This window comes from Sinocyclocheilus anshuiensis, unplaced genomic scaffold, assembly GCF_001515605.1.
Source record: "Sinocyclocheilus anshuiensis isolate Anshui unplaced genomic scaffold, SAMN03320099.WGS_v1.1 scaffold1736, whole genome shotgun sequence".
Taxonomy (NCBI): Eukaryota; Metazoa; Chordata; class Actinopteri; order Cypriniformes; family Cyprinidae; genus Sinocyclocheilus; species Sinocyclocheilus anshuiensis.
The window spans coordinates 197038-215406 of NW_015558656.1; the positions used below are offsets into that span (position 1 = coordinate 197038).

At 36.8% G+C, this 18369-nt stretch overlaps 1 protein-coding gene across 4 annotated transcripts in view; it reads right to left on the minus strand.

Moving 5' to 3' along the window:
* The window catches only part of LOC107681051 (microtubule-associated serine/threonine-protein kinase 4-like), a 135346-nt gene that overhangs the window by 33826 nt on the left and 83151 nt on the right, over positions 1–18369 (minus strand). For 3 of the 4 annotated variants that reach the window (XM_016477197.1, XM_016477193.1, XM_016477196.1), the window contains one exon: positions 14433–14464. In XM_016477197.1, the coding sequence (XP_016332683.1) occupies positions 14433–14464 (32 nt within the window). Of the gene's footprint in view, positions 1–936; positions 1018–2106; positions 2401–14432; positions 14465–18369 lie in introns of those variants that run through there. The other variant, XM_016477195.1, reaches the window with a different exon arrangement.

The window sequence follows — 18369 nt, forward strand, 5'->3', positions numbered from 1 at the left end:
ACAGCCATGGTTATACCTGGTCTTAAAACCTGTCCTGAATAATCCGATTACAAGAGTGTGAGCTCAGACACTTTGCTGTTAACAGGTAACAACATGCGTCTCAAATGAGTCTCCGGTGACCATTTGTGATCAAATTTCAAAGGAAGGGGTTTCTGATTTTGTGACTACACACATTCACCATCAAGAGCTCCAATGCATGTTCATAAATCACAAAGTCACCACACTTGCTTCAAAGTGTTATATAATATAATATAATATAATATAATATCATATAATATAATATAATATAATATAATAAAATATAATATAATATATAAATTAGACTTTGTCTAAATGTATTCATTTATGTATTTTTAAAAGCAAATTAATGCATTTTGTGTAAACTCCTTATGAAATGTATTCTAACCTTTAAAACCACAATTTTTTCCAATTGGTTAATTCACTGTGTTATCAAGTCTAAAAAACATACTATTCAAAAAGTCTTGCTTTCTCAAAAATGCTTCCTTTGTCTTTGCCGTAAAAGTAATCGCTGCCACAGTTCCTCATTTTTAATCTTTTGAAATGACCTGGATTCCACCAGAAATGGTGCAGAGCTCTTTCCACCAAAATGTTCAATGGCCAAAGTAGCAAATCCTATTTATCACATAAAAGAGGGTGAATGAGAGACTCACCAAAAAGGTTGGGGGAAGGGGGTGAATATAAGATATATTATACAAGCACAAGAAACAAAGCTATTCCCCACAGTTTTAGACAATAAAATCCCATTCAAAGATTTCAAATGTAAAAAAAATAAAACTCAAAAGAGGTAAATGAATAAAGACCCTGTGCCGTTTTGATCACTGAACTCCATGCTTTCATTTTCAGTGGCGGAACACAGAGCCTTGAACACGGTAAGCCTCGAAACAAAATGGCTATGTAAAAGAAGCACGCGCTTACCTCCAAAAATGAAATGCGTGCAGCGGGCTGCATGGGCTGCAAGGGCTTGTGGGAGTTGGGCTCAAGCTTCGTGGAGTGAGGCTGAAAGTCAAATTGAGTTTTGTGAATGTTCATCATGGACAAGAACAGTCTCTTTCAGGATGTAGTTTTTGAAGTTGAGAGCTTATATGAGTGCAGAGACATACACGAACTGGCATGCATTAACCACAGAGCAGCATCATGCATGACCATTGAAGGCATTTCGGGTAAGACACCGTTTTGTGACGAGGTTGCCACAACAATGGTCCATTTCATTCCATTGCCTATGCATGAAATGTTTTTTTATTGTATACTTGTTGATATTATACAGACTGGCCACATGTTCCAATTTAATTAGCATTAAAACATTCACAAAAATAATTGTTGATCTACAAATATCATGCGTTTATCAAGCATTGCTTTTGTGGAGAAACAAAACATGTCAGGTGAAACTGCTGAGCTGACATGTCCAGGAGATACGCATGTATCTGTATCCTTAGCAACAGCAGCCATGATGCAACACCTGATCACAGCTGCAAACATGCATCTCTTGCGACCCCTGTAAACAAAAACAAAGGCGTCTCATCTTATCAAAACATCAATGGCCAATCGAGTATGACAAGAGATTAACCGTTTACGTCGCTGCACCAAACACTACAGTATTGTGGCGTCTTTGACCTGCTAACAGGTCGACAACAAACAGGCCTTCTGTAGGGGGGGATTTAACCAGTTAATTTAGTAAGCGATGGCGATCAAAAGCTACAGTATAAATGCTGCGAGAGGAGATGTCAGCGCAGCAAAACAGAAAGGCAGGTCACCAGCTGCGCAAGTCCTTCTGGCTCTAGTCTGACAAGCCATGGCTAGAAGATGATCCTGTATTGATCTAGCATCAACGTCTTTTATCCAAACATGAGCCCGTTCCATAAAAAAAATCACATGCAAAGCTGCCGCAAAGGGACACTAGCTGGATCTACACAAGCTAGCAAACCTATATTTACCCTTCAACACATGCCGCAGACGCTGCTACTGTGGTAATGCTGCACTGCTCAGCTCAGATGTGCCGCCACCACTACAGCGACAGACACACTGCAGATAAACAGCCTGCTGTCATCCCAGCCAGAGAAGACGTGAGAGAGAAGGGAAAATACTCACTCCAATGTCAACCCCGGAATCCTCAGCCTTTCTCGCTGGGCTTTCATGGTCGCACTGCACTCGTTCACTCTATTGTGTACATGATATATTCACACCGCTCGTCTGCCCGCACCCCCATGCGCTGACAAAGAACCAAAGCCAGGCTCTGGTGCAGAGAAAGCGGCTGAGAGCTGCTCACAGGGGAGGAGTAGATACTGGAGACCCAGCGCTCTGAGCTGTTCAACTTCCACCCCGAGCTGTCAGATGTGATCATCAACTGCCTGTGGAGGGCAGGGAGGCTGGGCGACAAAGCTTTTCCCCTCCCCTGTCGCTCACGCACCAGCACTAAACAGATCCAATGCCCCTCCTCCACTGAGGAAGGGGACTTACGTCAGCAAAGCACAGTCAGAGGAGTCTACAGTACATGCAGCACTTCCTAACTGCAGCAGGGCTATTGACCATCATTCATGTTGTTGGTGTTTTTCCCACATTACACTGCAGCATACCTGTCAATGTTCAAAACAAAGGTGCGAAATAAGCAATAAATGCCTCAAAAGAACAAAGAGAACCCAAGAACAAGACATGAAGACACCTCATTAGTGTTTGCTAAGGCAAACATAAAAAATTTGCATAGTTAAGTTAAGAATTTGAGCAAATCCTTAACCCCAATAATTCATCTTTGGTGTGTACCTCATCCAGCACAGCTGCTACAGATATGAATCATATCTCAAATAATGTGCTGTTATTTCTCGAAGCAATAAGACTTTTGTTTTTACCTGCCAGATAATAAAAAGGGCAAGAAAATTCCACAGACTTCAATTGAAGGAAGGACCTGAGCTATATTTAGAACAGAGTACCACAGAGATTTGGAGGTGGGAGTTTATAACTTGGACTAGCACTGAAGTGCACTAAAACTAAAACAGTTCAAAATTAACATTTTCATTATTTGAAATAAAGCTTAAATAAAATAAAAAATAAATATTAGACAAAAAGCTTAAACAAAATATATGCTGTCTTGCCAACAAACTGAAAAAGTTTAACTTTCAAGACAGTGGTCCTCAAATAGCAGATAGTCCAATTCCCGACCCTAGTTTGGTTCGTAGGTTTCGCTGGTTCCTAACTATCAGAAAGAAAGAGAAATCAGAAAGAGCTTTATTGCCAAGTATGTTTGCACATACAAGGAATTTGTTATAGTGTCACAAGCTTGCAGTACACGGAGACAACAACAACACACATCGCTTCCCCCGTCTGCGCGTCCTGAAGCGCTTGATCAGCGCAACAGCTCCGCCGACTACAACGTTCAGCCGAATAAACAAAATCCGGTAGAAGATTGTGTGGTGTGTTCTGCCGAATGTTCAGCAGCTCATCCCTGGTAAAACTGATCGTGTTTGAGAAACAAAAAACAGGAAAAACTAACAAAAACAGTACAAACACTGGAGAGCCAAACACTGAGGCTGCCGTCTGCGGCGCCATCGCATCGAAGAATCGATGCGACTATGAGACGTAACTATAGTAGCAACATTTTTACAGTTTCCACAGTTCAAAGTGAGCAGCGCATCAAAACCACAGATCTGTACACACCACAACTGTTCAGGGTTGTACATCAGTAGCAGAAACACAGTGAACAGCAAAATAAATAAATAAAAATAAATAAAATGTAGATGGCAAGAAAAGACAAATAAAACTTTGAAATTACTAATTGTTTTCTGCTTGATGACAGCGAGAGCGTTTCGATTATTATGTGCATTGTTTTAGTAGATATTCAATTTAAACAAAATAAAAATATGGTCCAGACTTCAAGAGGAAAACCCTAGACAACATACAGTATCTTTGCTCAGTCGTATGGCCTCCTGCCATAGGTATTGAAATGTAAAATAGCCTGATAAAACATTTTATCTTACCTTTTAACATTCACAACTAATTGGGGTCAACTGATTAAATATTTTATGATTTTGTAGAAAAATTCTAAGATACCACTGCTTTGGAGACGGAAATTTACAGTAACTATTCCAAAAAAAGTATTATCCAGGCCTCTGCTGGGAAGGAAATATAAAGACTGATCATTTTGAAGCTTTAATTGAATACCTCTGCTCTAAGGAATATGACAAAACATCAATTTTCTAGAATGCCTTGAAACGAATCTTGTGATTATATTGCACTAGTCTGTACCAGGCACTGAGTTTCACTGGGGACAAAGGTGCTTGGAGACCGCTGCTATAATGAGCTCAAGATTTAACAAGCAATTTAACCCGAGTTCTGCTAAAGACCTGCTAATGAAACTCAAAGCCGGGAAAGGCATCAGACCTGAAACCACATGTGTCCTTCTGCTTAGCAACATCAATATGCTCCAGTAAAATGAGAGACATATTCCTCAAAACCCTAGATGATGTAGGAAATGGCTAAAAAGATGAAGATAAATGAAGATAAATGGCTCTGGCATACTTGAAAACATTACTAACCAAGTATTGCAACATCATGTTTGAATACATACATCACATTTGAAATGTACTTTGAAACAAGGGTGCCAACAAAATTAAGAGAATCATAACTAAATGTACCAAAAAAAGTCCCTTTTTATGGGGACAAAAACCTACTCACTTACACTCTCATGGTGCACATACATGCTGATTTGCATGTGTACTTTGTACTTTCTGCAATATGTGCTTGAGTGCAAACTGAGATTACTATAACACTGGACAATCTTTCAAGTGCTCAGGCAAACAACAGGATGAAGATTTACTTTTACATTTAATCATTTAGCAGTTTAGCAGATGCTCTTATCCCAAGTGACTTACAAATGAAGGCAATAGAAGCAATCTAAACAGCAAAAGAGCAACAATATATAAGTGCTGTGACAAGTCCCGGTTTAGTCTAACACAGTACATAGCAAGGTTTTTTATTTTTCATTAAATAATATATAAAAAAAGAATAAAAAGTATATATAAAAGAGATAGCATAGATAGAGCTAATGTTAGGGTTAAGTTATTATTATTTTTATAAAAGTAAATAGAATAGAATAGAAAAGGAATAGAGAATGCTAGTGTTAGAGGGTCAAGGTTTTTTTATAAATAAGAAAACATGTAGATTCTAGTCACACTTTATTTTAAAGTCCCCCTGTGGTGAAAATCAAGTTTTTTATGTTGTTTATTTGTCTATGTGGTGTTTTTAATATGCTTTTAGACAAACCATGTGCCAATCCATATATCAACACCATTGCTGAGTATTTTCTCCTTAAAACTGTAGTTTCCCAAAGGCAGTCACAGAAACGCGGTTTGAAACAGACTTTTTTTTTTGCTACGTCACAAAATTCAATAACCAATCGCGTCAAGGGATCCTATCCTTAGCATATCATTAACTGTGCTGCAAAGCAGAGGGTCTAGTGCAGGTGTGGGCAAACTTGGCCCTTCCAGGCAGTGTTGGGGAGTAGCTAGCTACAAGTAGCGACGCTACTAGCTTAACTACATTTTTCAGTAGCTTTACAGTAGCGACGCTACTTTTAAAACAGTGTAGCTTTTCCTGTAGCTAACTACTTTTTCCAGCAAGTAGGGATGTAGCGCGACCAAACACTACATTCCGTTTTGCGTTCGGACGAGTCACGAGCCTGTAATGCAATGCAGCGCAGCGTCGTCTTCTGACTAGATGGCGGTATATTACCGCCATCTGTTGTGATATCACGCATCGCGCGGCTTTACAGTCTTTCCACCAACAAGAGATCATCTGATGATATTGCACATGATGTACAGGAGTGGATATTTCACATGAATCAACTGTAATTTACACAAAACAAAGATTAAAAAAGTTTTGTAATGAACACTAACAGAAAATAAAATCGTGATATAGTAGCGTGCTTATCATTTGGCAAAGGATGGTTGTGGCGAGATTCATGCAAAGCACAGTGTTCACGCGCGCAGCTGATGATTGACGTCTCCATTCACAGTCAGTAAATACCGCATAAGCTATACAATATACGTATTTAACTAAAATAACTATTTAACTATACAGTATTTTATTATTGCGTGTATCAAATAGTTGACAAAATCAAATGATTGGGACACTTTTTGTCATTGAAATGGCTTGGAAAAGTGTCCCAATCCACCTGAATTCACCCTACTCTTTGAAATCATGATTGCATTACAATATGTTGTTTTAAACCCCAAATATTTTACTTATAACTTCATTATATTTTACTTATAACTTCATTATAATTCTTCATTAATAATTATCTAGTTAATTGTAATGTTAATTGTAAAAAAAATAAATAAATAAAAAAAATAAAAAATTATCCGTGTACGAACCAGCGCAAACAGATAATGTTACCTCACGAAGTTAGCCATCAGTCTCCTTGCTTACGTTGAACATACCAGCTTATTTCTGGTTCAAACACATATGGCTTAATTAAACCAATATTTCCACTTGCCATTGCCATTGTAATCGCGTTTACTACAGTTCAAGAGGCGCTGGCTTCATGGCTGGCTGGTGTGTGACTGAGTGGAGGTGGGGCTAATTTGCGTATTCATAGATCCGCGTATAATAAATGAGGCAAGGGTGTAGAGTTGCATTCAAGGCATGAGAAAATTATTTTCACAAGAAAAAAACATTTAAATATGTCATTTTGATGCTCAAAGATGAGTTTTAAATGATATAATTTTTGACTACAGGGGGACTTTAAGGTCCAATTCTTGCTATTAATTAACTATTAATTACGACTTTCGCCTCAAACTCCTAATTATTGCTTAGTAAGTTAGTTGTTAAGTTAAGGTATTGAGTAGATTAGGTATGTAGAATATGGTCATGCAGAATATGTGCTTTATAAGTACTAATAAATAGCCAATATGCTATTAATATATGCTAATAAGAAACTAGTCAATAGTGAGAATTGGTCCCTATACTAAAGTGTTTTCCAGAGTTCTAGTGATAGAGGGTCAAGTGTAGATGGAAGAGATGTGTTTTCAGACATTTCTTGAAGATGGCTAAGGACTCAGCTGCTCAGATTGAGTTGGGCAGGTCATTCCACCAGCAGGGAACAATTAAGGTAAAAGTCTGTGAAAGTGATTTTGTGCCTCTTTGGGATGGCACTACAAAGTGACGTTCACTTAAAGGGTCATTAAAGTGATTATTACGTTTTGAATATGGATATTTTTCTTACAAAAATGCATCGAGTCGCTACAGAAGGCCTTTGTTTACCCCCCCGGAGCCGTGTGAGACACTTTTTTTTATGGATGGGTGCTTTTTATTTAACTTGTTTTATTTATTTATTTAGTCATTTATTAGACGCTTTTATCCAAAGCGACTTACACATGAGGACAACAGAAGCAATCAATTGTAGTATTAAAACAACTAAAAACAGATCCAAAACTAAAAGCTAAAACTTTATAAATGCTACCTATACACATTTTAAAAATAAAGAGATTAAATAAAAATGACAAATGCATACAACAAAATTTCAAAACTTAACATTTAAATGAAAAACAAAAAATAAAGCTAAAAACAATTTAAAATATTAAAGAACAAAAGGCAGACACTGACAAGATACGCGATACAGAACGAGACCAAACGCGTTTTGGACAGAAGCATGCAACAAGTGCCATGAAACAGCTTGAAAGATCAAAGTCAATTTTTAATATAACTCCGACTGGATTCGTCTGAAAGAAGAAAGTCATATACACCTAGGATGACATGAGGGTGAGTAAATTATGGGCTAATTTTAATTTTTGGGTGAACTAACCCTTTAAAGAATGCAAGTTTCTGGAGGGCATACAAGTCTGGATTTAGGTAAAGGGGTGCATTGCCAGTGGTTGTTTTGTAGGCAAACATCAATGGCTTGAATTTTATGAAAGCAGCTATTGGTAGCCAGTGCAAATTGATGAACAGAGGTGTGACATGCGTTCTTTTCGGCTCATTAAAGACTAATTTTGCAGCCGCATTCTGGATTAGTTGTAGAGGTTTGACAGAACTGGCTGGAAGACCTGCCAAGAGAGCATTGCAATAGCACAGACTGGAGAAAACAAGAGCTTGAACAAGGAGTTGTTTAAAAACTAGACACGAAGGCAAAACCACTTACACCACAAATGTGAATACACCGAGTCTAATGGGCTGCATTTCAGGAAAAGTAAATTGTTGTCCACAGTTGGCAGGCTCATGGGAGCACACAATCGCAGATGACAGTGTACAGCGCATCAGACCGAGCAGAAGCAGCAGGCGGTCGGGAAGTGGGGCGTAAGGACAGAACCCAGTTAAACACCTGCTGCAGTTCTTCTGAATTAGGCCACACTCATTCATGCTGAGAAACTGGATTAGCAAAACTTATTTATCTGAAACATATTTATCTGAAGCAAAGAGACAATGCTTTAATGTATAATCAAAATAGCTTTAATCTTTTAGATTGTTCAAGAATGTTCGAGGCTCATTGTGTGCATGTGCACATGTGTTTGAGGGAATGAAGCAATCAGCTGAGGCTGCTGGGTCTGCTCCACTGGGATTTAACAGGTCACACTTCACTTATTACCCTCTATTTACATTCATTAATTGCTGTAACCCTTTCTTTTCCACACTGCCATCATACTGGACAATAACATACATGCACGTTAGAAGGATATCTAAAGGAATTAAAAGAGGTCAACTTAAAGGAGTCATATTTTAATAATCGTATATTTTCCAATAATGTAAGTTAATGAAAAACACACAAATTCATAAAAAAAAAATATATATAAAAAAATAAAAATAAAACGCACTGCTACTCATGTGATATAATAGCTGAGAAAAAAAAATAATTAAAACAGAAATATAAATATTACAGGAAAACCACTTTCTGCTTACACTTAAATTAGAAATGTTGCATTGGCAACTAATAGAAATAAGATAGTAAGTTGAAATACTGTTTAACTGAAACGGTTTAAATTGAAATACTAAAACAGAATATACTAAAATACTATAAAAGAAAATACTAAAACTTTCTGTTTACTAAAACAGAAATTAAAAACAAATTAAAACAAAGCTAAGAAATATTTTTAAAATAATAATAAAATGACAAAAACAGCAAAATTACTAAAACTTAAACTAAAATTAAAATTGTAAATATAAAAAATAAAACCTAAACCTAACACCCTAGTAACCTCATATCAACACCCTATCAACACATCATATCATTGTGGTGCTAAGTTAAAAGAAATTTACATGAAAATTAGAAATGTTGCCATGGCAAGTAGCCTAAATGAAATGCAAAGTGAAATGAAAGAAGTTTAAGTACTAAAATTACTAAAACTAAAATCTATATAGAAATCTCACCATTTTTCACCACAATTTTCACCATTTGCTAGCTAGGAAAATTTTAATAATGTTATACATTTATAAAAGCTACTTTATTTGTAGTAAATACATTTTATTAAAAATAAATAGATAAGGTTTTAAAAGTCAAAACACATCTCAGGGCCATTGACCTGCTGCTGCCGATGCTGATGCATAAACGGGTGACTCACTTCTAATTAACATTGAGTAAACACATGTGGAGAGCATGACCTGAGTGTCCATAACCTCCCCATCCACCACTTCAACTACATCCCACTGTTGATCGAGCCCAGTCACATGACCATTGCATTGACTCACTCCCTCTCAGAAACAAACGGACAACCGTAACAGCACATTCATCACACAATGCCCATGCCGTCGTCACAGCCGCATGCCATAAATCATAAACGCAAAAGGCCAATAAAATTCATTGACATGCTTTTTTCTTCTAATTTGTTTCTGACAGGTTGAGACATATTGAAGATCTATCACATACATCCAAACGAGAGAGCGTAACTGACGGAAAATGGGTATGATGAGCATGTATTTTCAGAGACACTGCACTAGCAATCAGTTTTCTCATAAATAAATATTTTGAATATTTTGAACATAGGATGTGAGCATTGCGGAGTGGAAAAAAAGTGTGACATGTCTAAAACAGGTTGAAACAGGATATGTAAACCAGCAAACAAAAAATGTTTATTATAGAATTGCTTGAAATATCTTTTGTACATTTACCACAAATCACTTCTGAACTTCAGTTACTGTGTGGGATGGATGAATAAATAAATATGTCATAATTAGAATAAAAAGGGGGAAGAAACACACCAAGGTGGTATGGGGTCAATCAAACAATATGTATTGTATATTTTAATGTAAATTCCTAATGTTACTTGTTTCAAACTAAAAACTACTATTGCACAACCTGTGATTCTGTGATCTTGGTAAAGTACAGATTTGCACCTTCACATATGCCTGACAGGTCAACTGACACCAGACACAGTCATCAGGGTCACCATAAAAAACTGCCAACTGTCATGGTTTCTAAATATAGAAAATGAAATCTCTGACCTATTACAAACACAAACAGCCACAACCACCACCACCAAACAGACATATAAACATATGGCAGACCCTTCTTGAACTGTCATTATCTTGACTCCACCAAACTTTACTGATAAGAGTATTAAACAATTCTTTATGCCTATAATTCTATATACCTAGGCTTAAAACTATAGGGCTGTCAATCAATCTTATTAATAGAATTAATTACACAATATGTGATAAGTTAACCTGAAATGTTAATGGTTTTAATTGCATCGTTTCTTTTTATTATTAGTGTTAAATTAACAGCCCTAATGAAGACCTTTTTGATGCAGACCAGAGATCCATCTGTCCATTCATTTGGTTGCGGTGACAGCAGGTTTAGGATGTCCTTTTCCCTGGCCACTTCCTCTAGCTCATCTTGGGGGATCCCAAGGCATTCACCTGGCCAGCCGATATATATAATCTCTCCTGGGTCTGCCCTGGGGTCTCTTCCTTGTTGGACATGCCTGGAACACTTCCACCGGAAGGTGTCCAGGAGCCATCTCAACTGGCTCCTTTAAATGGTGTGGAGCAGCAGCTCTATTCTGAGTCTCTCCTGGATGTCCAAGCTTCGCTGCCTGTCTCTCAGGGTCAGCCCAGACACCAGAGAAAACTCATTTCAGTCGCTTGTACCCACAAACGTATTCTTTCAGTCATTACCAAGAGGCTCATGACCATAGGTTGGAGCACATATCGACTGGTAAATTGAGAGCTCTGCCTTCAGGCGTTGCTCTCTTTTCACTATGACAGCCTGCCCTGGTACAATGACCACTTTACTGCTGCCACCACACCAATCAGACTGTCAATCGCATGCCCCACCCTACCAACACTTGTGAAAAAGACCTCGAGGAACTTCTCTACCCGCCACTACGCATTCAATTGCAAACGGCCCAGGTAAACACTGAAGTTCACAGCCCGATGAAGCCATCAGGATGATATCATCCACAAAAAGCAGAGATGCCATCCTAAGACCCCCAATACTAGACACCCTCCACCCCTCGGCTTTGCCTTCAAGTCCATTAATATATCCATCCATTTCACTATGAAGAGCCAAATATCGCACTTGATTAAAGGGCTTGGGCAGAAAACAAATGTTGCATTATATCCAACTATATTATATTAAAATTTTTATTTTTCTATAAAATAATATCGCATACAGTACATACATTCATGTACAAAAGTATTGGGAACAGCCCATTACACCAACAAGGACTTTAAAGGGATAGTTCACCTAAAATGAACTGAAAATGTACTCACTGTCAAACCATCCTAAATGTATACAATTTTCTTCTTTCCGATGAATACAATCAAAGTTATATAAAAAAATATCCTGTCTCTTGCCAGCTTTATGAGTGAATGGAGGTCGAGCACATACAGCCAGAATGAAAATACACAATGTGTCACAATATGTGCCTGTGGGCTCTCCAACCTTGTTCAAAAGTATCTGAGTATTTACTGACAGCAGAGAACATTATGAGTGAAGATAACCTAACATTCAGAGGGAATGCAGAGATTGACGGACCTAACCGATCACTTTTAAAGCTGTTTATGTTTCAAAATGTCATGTTTGCAAAATTGTAAGCTCAGGAAGTCTTCGTCTCATCTGTCCCAAACCAAAATATGAGCTATACCATCCACATTCAATTTAGAGCTCAATACTCTTACTTTATGCCAGTCAACAGTTTCAATTAATTTTTTTATTCAATTTATTTTGTATTATTTTTTTATGTTTATAGATAAGGTGAGATAAAGTGAGATAAACGCACGAACAAGATGAAGGTTAATGCAAATAGTCTTTAATAAATCCACACAAGGGTAAATCCAGGACAGAACAGGCATGTAGGAACGTAGTAGGAACATGTAGGAACGTAGCAGACCGGACAAACACTAACTGAACAGACAGGGACTAAAGTACATTCGTAAACGAGGATAATAGACAAGACACACCTGAACTAAATGACATAATCAATGGGAGACAGAAACTAGGTCACACAGAGCCCATGAGGGATGAAAACAACAAAAACAATCCAGGTGTGTGACAGTATATTTATAATGCTTCTCCTAAAAATTCTAAGGAACTTTTTTAAGGAACTGTTTGAAAATCCAAACCAATGGCTAGGGTGTAATGCACAGATTGGTTTATTTGAACTGTCAGTAATATAAGTTTGTCCTGTTACTCAAGACTCCCTCATAGAAATCAGAGAGTGCAGGTTTCATTAATAAATGCATAAAAAGCAGGGAGTGAAGGTTTCATTATTAAATGCAACTGATGAGTATGCATCCTATAAAGAGACGCGAGTAAACAAAGCTTTAGTTCATATTATAAAACCCTTTAAAGATGAAAAATGAAAATTCTGTCATCATTTTCACGCCTTCACCTGTATAACACCCATGAAGGTCAAATATTTACTTCAGTTTACATAGAGATTGCATGATTAATAATCATTGGGGGAAGTCATGGCCTAATGGTTAGAGTCGGACTCGTAACCCAAAGGTTGCGGGTTCGAGTCTCGTACCGGCAGGGATTGTAGGTGGGGGGAGTGAATGTACAGCGCTCTCTCCCACCTTCAATACCACGACTGAGGTGCCCTTGAGCAAGGCACCGAACCCCCAACTGCTCCCCGGGCGCCGCAGCATAAAAAAAAAAAGGCTGCCCACTGCTCCGGGTGTGTGTTCACGGTGTGTGTGTTCACTGCTGTGTGTGTGCACTTTGGATGGGATAAATGCAGAGCACTAATTCCGAGTATGGGTCACCATACTTCACTTTTCACTTTTATTCTAGGTCATATCATGATTTAAATTTCAAGTAACTATGAAGCCCTACCATAAATGTTGCAACATGTAGATGACAGTTTACTGAGGGCCCAGTTCAGATGACAGTAAAAGATCTTATTATTTCAAATGTCTGGTCACTGCCAAAGTTCAAGATAGCTGTGTGATGACTCGGCCTATGCAAGAGATTGCCTGGAAGCCTTGAGCTCAACATGATGGAGTAAACAAAACTCAGCGGTATTTACATGTATGCCATTACCATTTTGCAATCAATATCAGCTGCAATTTCTAAAAAAGGTTTTATTTCATATTATTTGTATGCAAATGTGCAACTCCAAAAATAAACAAATAAATAAATAAAAATATGAATGCAAGCCATGCTTTAACAAGCAAATCCTTTTATGTGGATGTAAGGACAACAAAAGAACTGTTTACTCATCAACTTGCATAAAGAAGCTCGACATGGGAAAGTAATTTACATAAAACTGTTATTTTCAGAAATGTAGCTAACTAGGCACGTTTCACATTTTTGTCTCTCAAAATCTTCAAAGCAAAAAAATATATATATATATGACCAAGAGAACGATATGCTTTTTTTTTTCTTTTAATAATGAAATCTAGTAATTCTCTGTAAAACAAAGCATGTAAGAATTTATTGCACTTATGATCAACAGATTGTCATTTTTAATTTTCCATCAATTAAAAGTAGGCTTTGATTGATAAAAGTCCTACTCTGCCTCAAGGTCTTAGGTCACTCCTACATTTTCCAACACATTCATTTAAAAGTTTCTTTTTGGAAAGATGCATTTTCAATGTTTTAATGGCTGGATGATGACAAAGTACACAACAGCATAACCCACTGAACAAATCAGAAGTCTATCCCTCACAGCCATCTTAATGGTGCCTACCGGAAGTTTATACATCTTAAAGTTTTAAATTCACAATTACAGGTTAATGTGACAGAATTCTGAGAAAAAAAGTTTATATCTTACAATTCTGAATATATAATTGCAATTAATTGAATTGTTAGATTAAAAAGTCCTTTTTTTTTAAATTCCGTTGTGGAAACAGGCTTTCATACTACCCTGACTCTGTTCTGTAGATGAAAAAAAATATATAAAAATATCTTTAAAAATGTTATGCTGGTTTATGTCTAGGCTCAATTTTGTGTCATGTTAAATTTAAGACAAAGTAGATTTACTCACAAACTTCCTCGTCTGGGAAGGCTGAGCTCTTTCTGTAAAAAAGCACAAAAAAAGAACAACGTTCATGACCGAGTAGATTAAAACACACACACACACCATTTATAATATTAAGAAACATTTCATGCTTAAAGGTGATGTGTGTAATAATTTGAATGCTAAAATCATAACTCCTGTCCAAGTTGGATGTGCAACTCGGGCACCCTGACAGCCAATTACCAGCCGTCTTTGCTTAGTCACGCAACGTCAGTGCATGCTAACAGGTGACCCAGATTTTAATGGTAACCCCAGTGGTGCCAGCAGTGACCTAGATTTCCGGCTCTCTAGATCCATTCAGTCCCAAAGACAACATGAATATTTAACCCCTGCACTCACGCAGCCCTCAGCTCTGACTGTATGTGAAAGTCAAACACTTGTAAGAGTAGTTCTGAATTCACTATACTTTTCAAATGTTTGAGGTCAGTAAGGTAAACTTGGGGTTCTCTTATGCTGACCAAGGCTGCATTTATTTGATCAAAAATATAGTATGTTTTTAAGGCAATTTTCAAGGGAGCTCAAGAACACATTTATCATTATCATCTTTTCTTCATTAATAGATAATAGAAAAATGCAAAGAACAGCATTTACTTCAAACTGAAATCATCATTATAAATGTACTGTTACTTTAGATCAATTTAATGCATCATTGCTGCCTAAATGTAATTGTATTAATTTCTTTCAAAACTACTACAAAAACAACAAAAATATCAATTACTGACTTACTGACTTTTTAAGCGGTAGTGTATATCTAATCATAGGCATGGATTTGCTCTGTGTTACTGTGGAACCATAAATCTGCATATCCATAGTAGCAGAAACATAAAAATGAATAATCCGTTTTAGATTATTGGTTATTTCTCAAAACCTTCACCAAAGTGAAGTAAACCCTTTATAAAAAAAAATATTTCTAACCTAATTTATTTATTAATTGATGGTTAGACTTGTGTAAATTGAAATTAATACAATATAGACTACCACATTCCCATTTGAGCATCTGTAGAAGATCCAGTTATCATTCCTCAATAAGCATGTGCAATTGTCACAGAAGACCACAAGAGGGCATTTGAGCTGATATAATAATTGATACAATTTGAGACCTTTTTATGTAAAAACAGCTGATGTTTTGTTATACTACGCTCCAATATAATATGTATTACCATTACAAAGTGATAACATCAGTAAAACACAGGTCTGCTATCTGTATATGACCAGAAAAGAATAGATGGAAAAAAGATGAATGTGTGTGTGAAAAGAACAGATGGAAAAATAATTTACAGTAGTTCCAGTCACAACATTAACACACAAATGTCTTGAATAAACCCAGTAATCAGGTAACTTTCATGTGAAAAAGATTTCATGTGTTCAGCATAAAATGCATATATTCCAGCTGGACTACTGTTTCCAAAAATGGGATGTCACATTTCCAGCAGCAGCTAGTTCTGAACTTCTGATGTGCGACTGTGACTTCAAGCTCCGCCGTATGGTGCTGCAGCATCCTGAGAAACCGTAGCCTCACGCTTCTCAAAAATAATGAATGAAAAGGAGCGCTCGAGCTGCTGCAGAGCACAGCAGGGAACAGCAGTGAAATGGTGCGACTCTAGCAGGGTTTCCCCATGAATTCAACGCTGGGCAGGCTCAACATGAATATATGCATTACTATTCACTCTCAAAGCTACTAGGAAAGATGTGTCTGTGGAAAGTCGGGAATGACTGAATTATATTGCCATCATGTTTCAGTGGAATTCCTAAAAAAAAGTCATGGGGGAAAGTTAAAGAGGATCACACTATGAACACTGTGAGGACGTGGAAAAGATCCATACTGCATAAGATGCATAAAGACTATATTTACAACAGACATGCTATCTGACATTACAAGATATTTAACATGAATGTTACATTTTTATAATGATAATTTATTTTAATGCACTTTTTATTTCAACATTACATTTTTATTTTTTTATTTTGAAAGAGGTTTCTTATGCCCACCAAGGCTACATTTACTTGATCAAAAACTAAGTAAAACCAATATTACCTTACTGCCTTTACTGTCATCAATTTAATGAGTCATTGCTGAATAAAAGTATTAATATCTTTTAAAAAAAAATTATTTTGAAGATGAGACCAAATATTTCTCTCTTATGTTTTTAGATACAGATGTAGATCATCCTTCATCTTTTAACAATGAATAAATTAAATATGAGATCAGCAATACAAGGTCGTGGTGCCTTTAAATGTTTCAGGTAATGACAGACAGCCAACTTCAAACCATCCCTAGGTTTTTGAAGACATCTACCTTCAGTAATTTCAATGACAACAAGTAATTCCAATGCAAAACTCCAATCTACAGTTGGCAAAGCAGCCCAGTAACACAGCTCCTCTTATCTGACAAAAAAACAAAAACAAACAAACAAAAAAAAAAAACAGTAAAACATCTGTCTACTATCTTAAACATCTCTGCATTTTTGCATGCCCAGACCATGACACGAAACTTCCTAATGTTCCAGCTACATCAAAGCTTTAGTGATACTGTTTTAAAGACCTTGCCATGATAGCATATTAATAATTCCTTTTGAATTTGCTGCATTTCTGCACCATCTCAAGATCAAAAGTGGGTAGTGTGAAATGCTGACTTGTATCTGTAAGGGCTTCCCCGCTCATTCTTCCCGCATTTTTTTTCCCTTCCCAAAATAGAAAAGTGATGGAAAAAAAAGTTTAACCGGCTCTACCATCAGTTATTTGCCAAAATGACAGTGGTGCTGAGACCTTCGGTCAAGGGAAACAATGTTCCCATTATGATTTATGATAAAATTAATACTTTAACTGCAAAGACAAAGCAATCAGAGTGACTCACTCTTTACAATGGCAAGGGAAATCTGCAACATTTCCTGCTTTAGACTCCACAAATTTTTCATATTATATTGTTTATATTAATTATATTGGTTCATATTATTGCTTTCATTGAATAAACATTAGTCTGTTTCTCAAACCTATTGTATGGCTTCAGGAGACTGAATATGAATATATTCATATGACTCCTGGTTGAATATGCCAGGAGTCATATGGACCACTGTAATGTTTTTTGGAGGTTGATGGAATAAACCACCATCAGTGGCATATAATTAAAGTTACTACATACAACAAAAAAAAAGCTGCAAGCAGGCATTACCAGGGTTCAAGCACTATAAGGCATTTAAGTACATATGAAAAAAGACATTACATAATATTTAGCAAGCCACCTAACCACCTAAATCAATGATTTAACTTTGCTTCTTTCATGTGCCGTATGTGCTTACCCAGTTTTGTGAAGTTTTGAGTTTTCGTTTAGAATTTATAGGATTTGGGGAATATTTGACCACGCCCATTTTCTAAATGACCCTGCTATAGCTATCCAAAGGGTAAAGTTCAACATTTTTTTTATAATTATTGACCTAGAGAGTCCAGAGTATTGTACTGCAGTGTCTTTTTTATTTTTTTTTAAAGGTTGAATGTAAAACCTAGAAGTAGTTCGCAAAAGTAGTTTTTTTTTTTTTTAAATAATGTCAAATATTTAGGGAAGGGGAAGTGGAAGGGGGAAAGGAAAGGAAAGGAAAGGAAAGGAAAGGAAAGGAAAGGAAAGGAAAGGAAAGGAAAGGAAAGGAAAGGAAAGGAAAGGAAAGGAAAGGAAAGGAAAGGAAAGGAAAGGAAAGGAAAGGAAAGGAAAGGAAAGGAAAGGAAAGGAAAGGAAAGGAAAGGAAAGGAAAGGAAAGGAAAGGAAAGGAAAGGAAAGGAAAGGAAAGGAAAGGAAAGGAAAGGAAAGGAAAGGAAAGGAAAGGAAAGGAAAGGAAAGGAAAGGAAAGGAAAGGAAAGGAAAGGAAAGGAAAGGAAAGGAAAGGAAAAGGAAAAGGAAAAGGAAAAGGAAAAG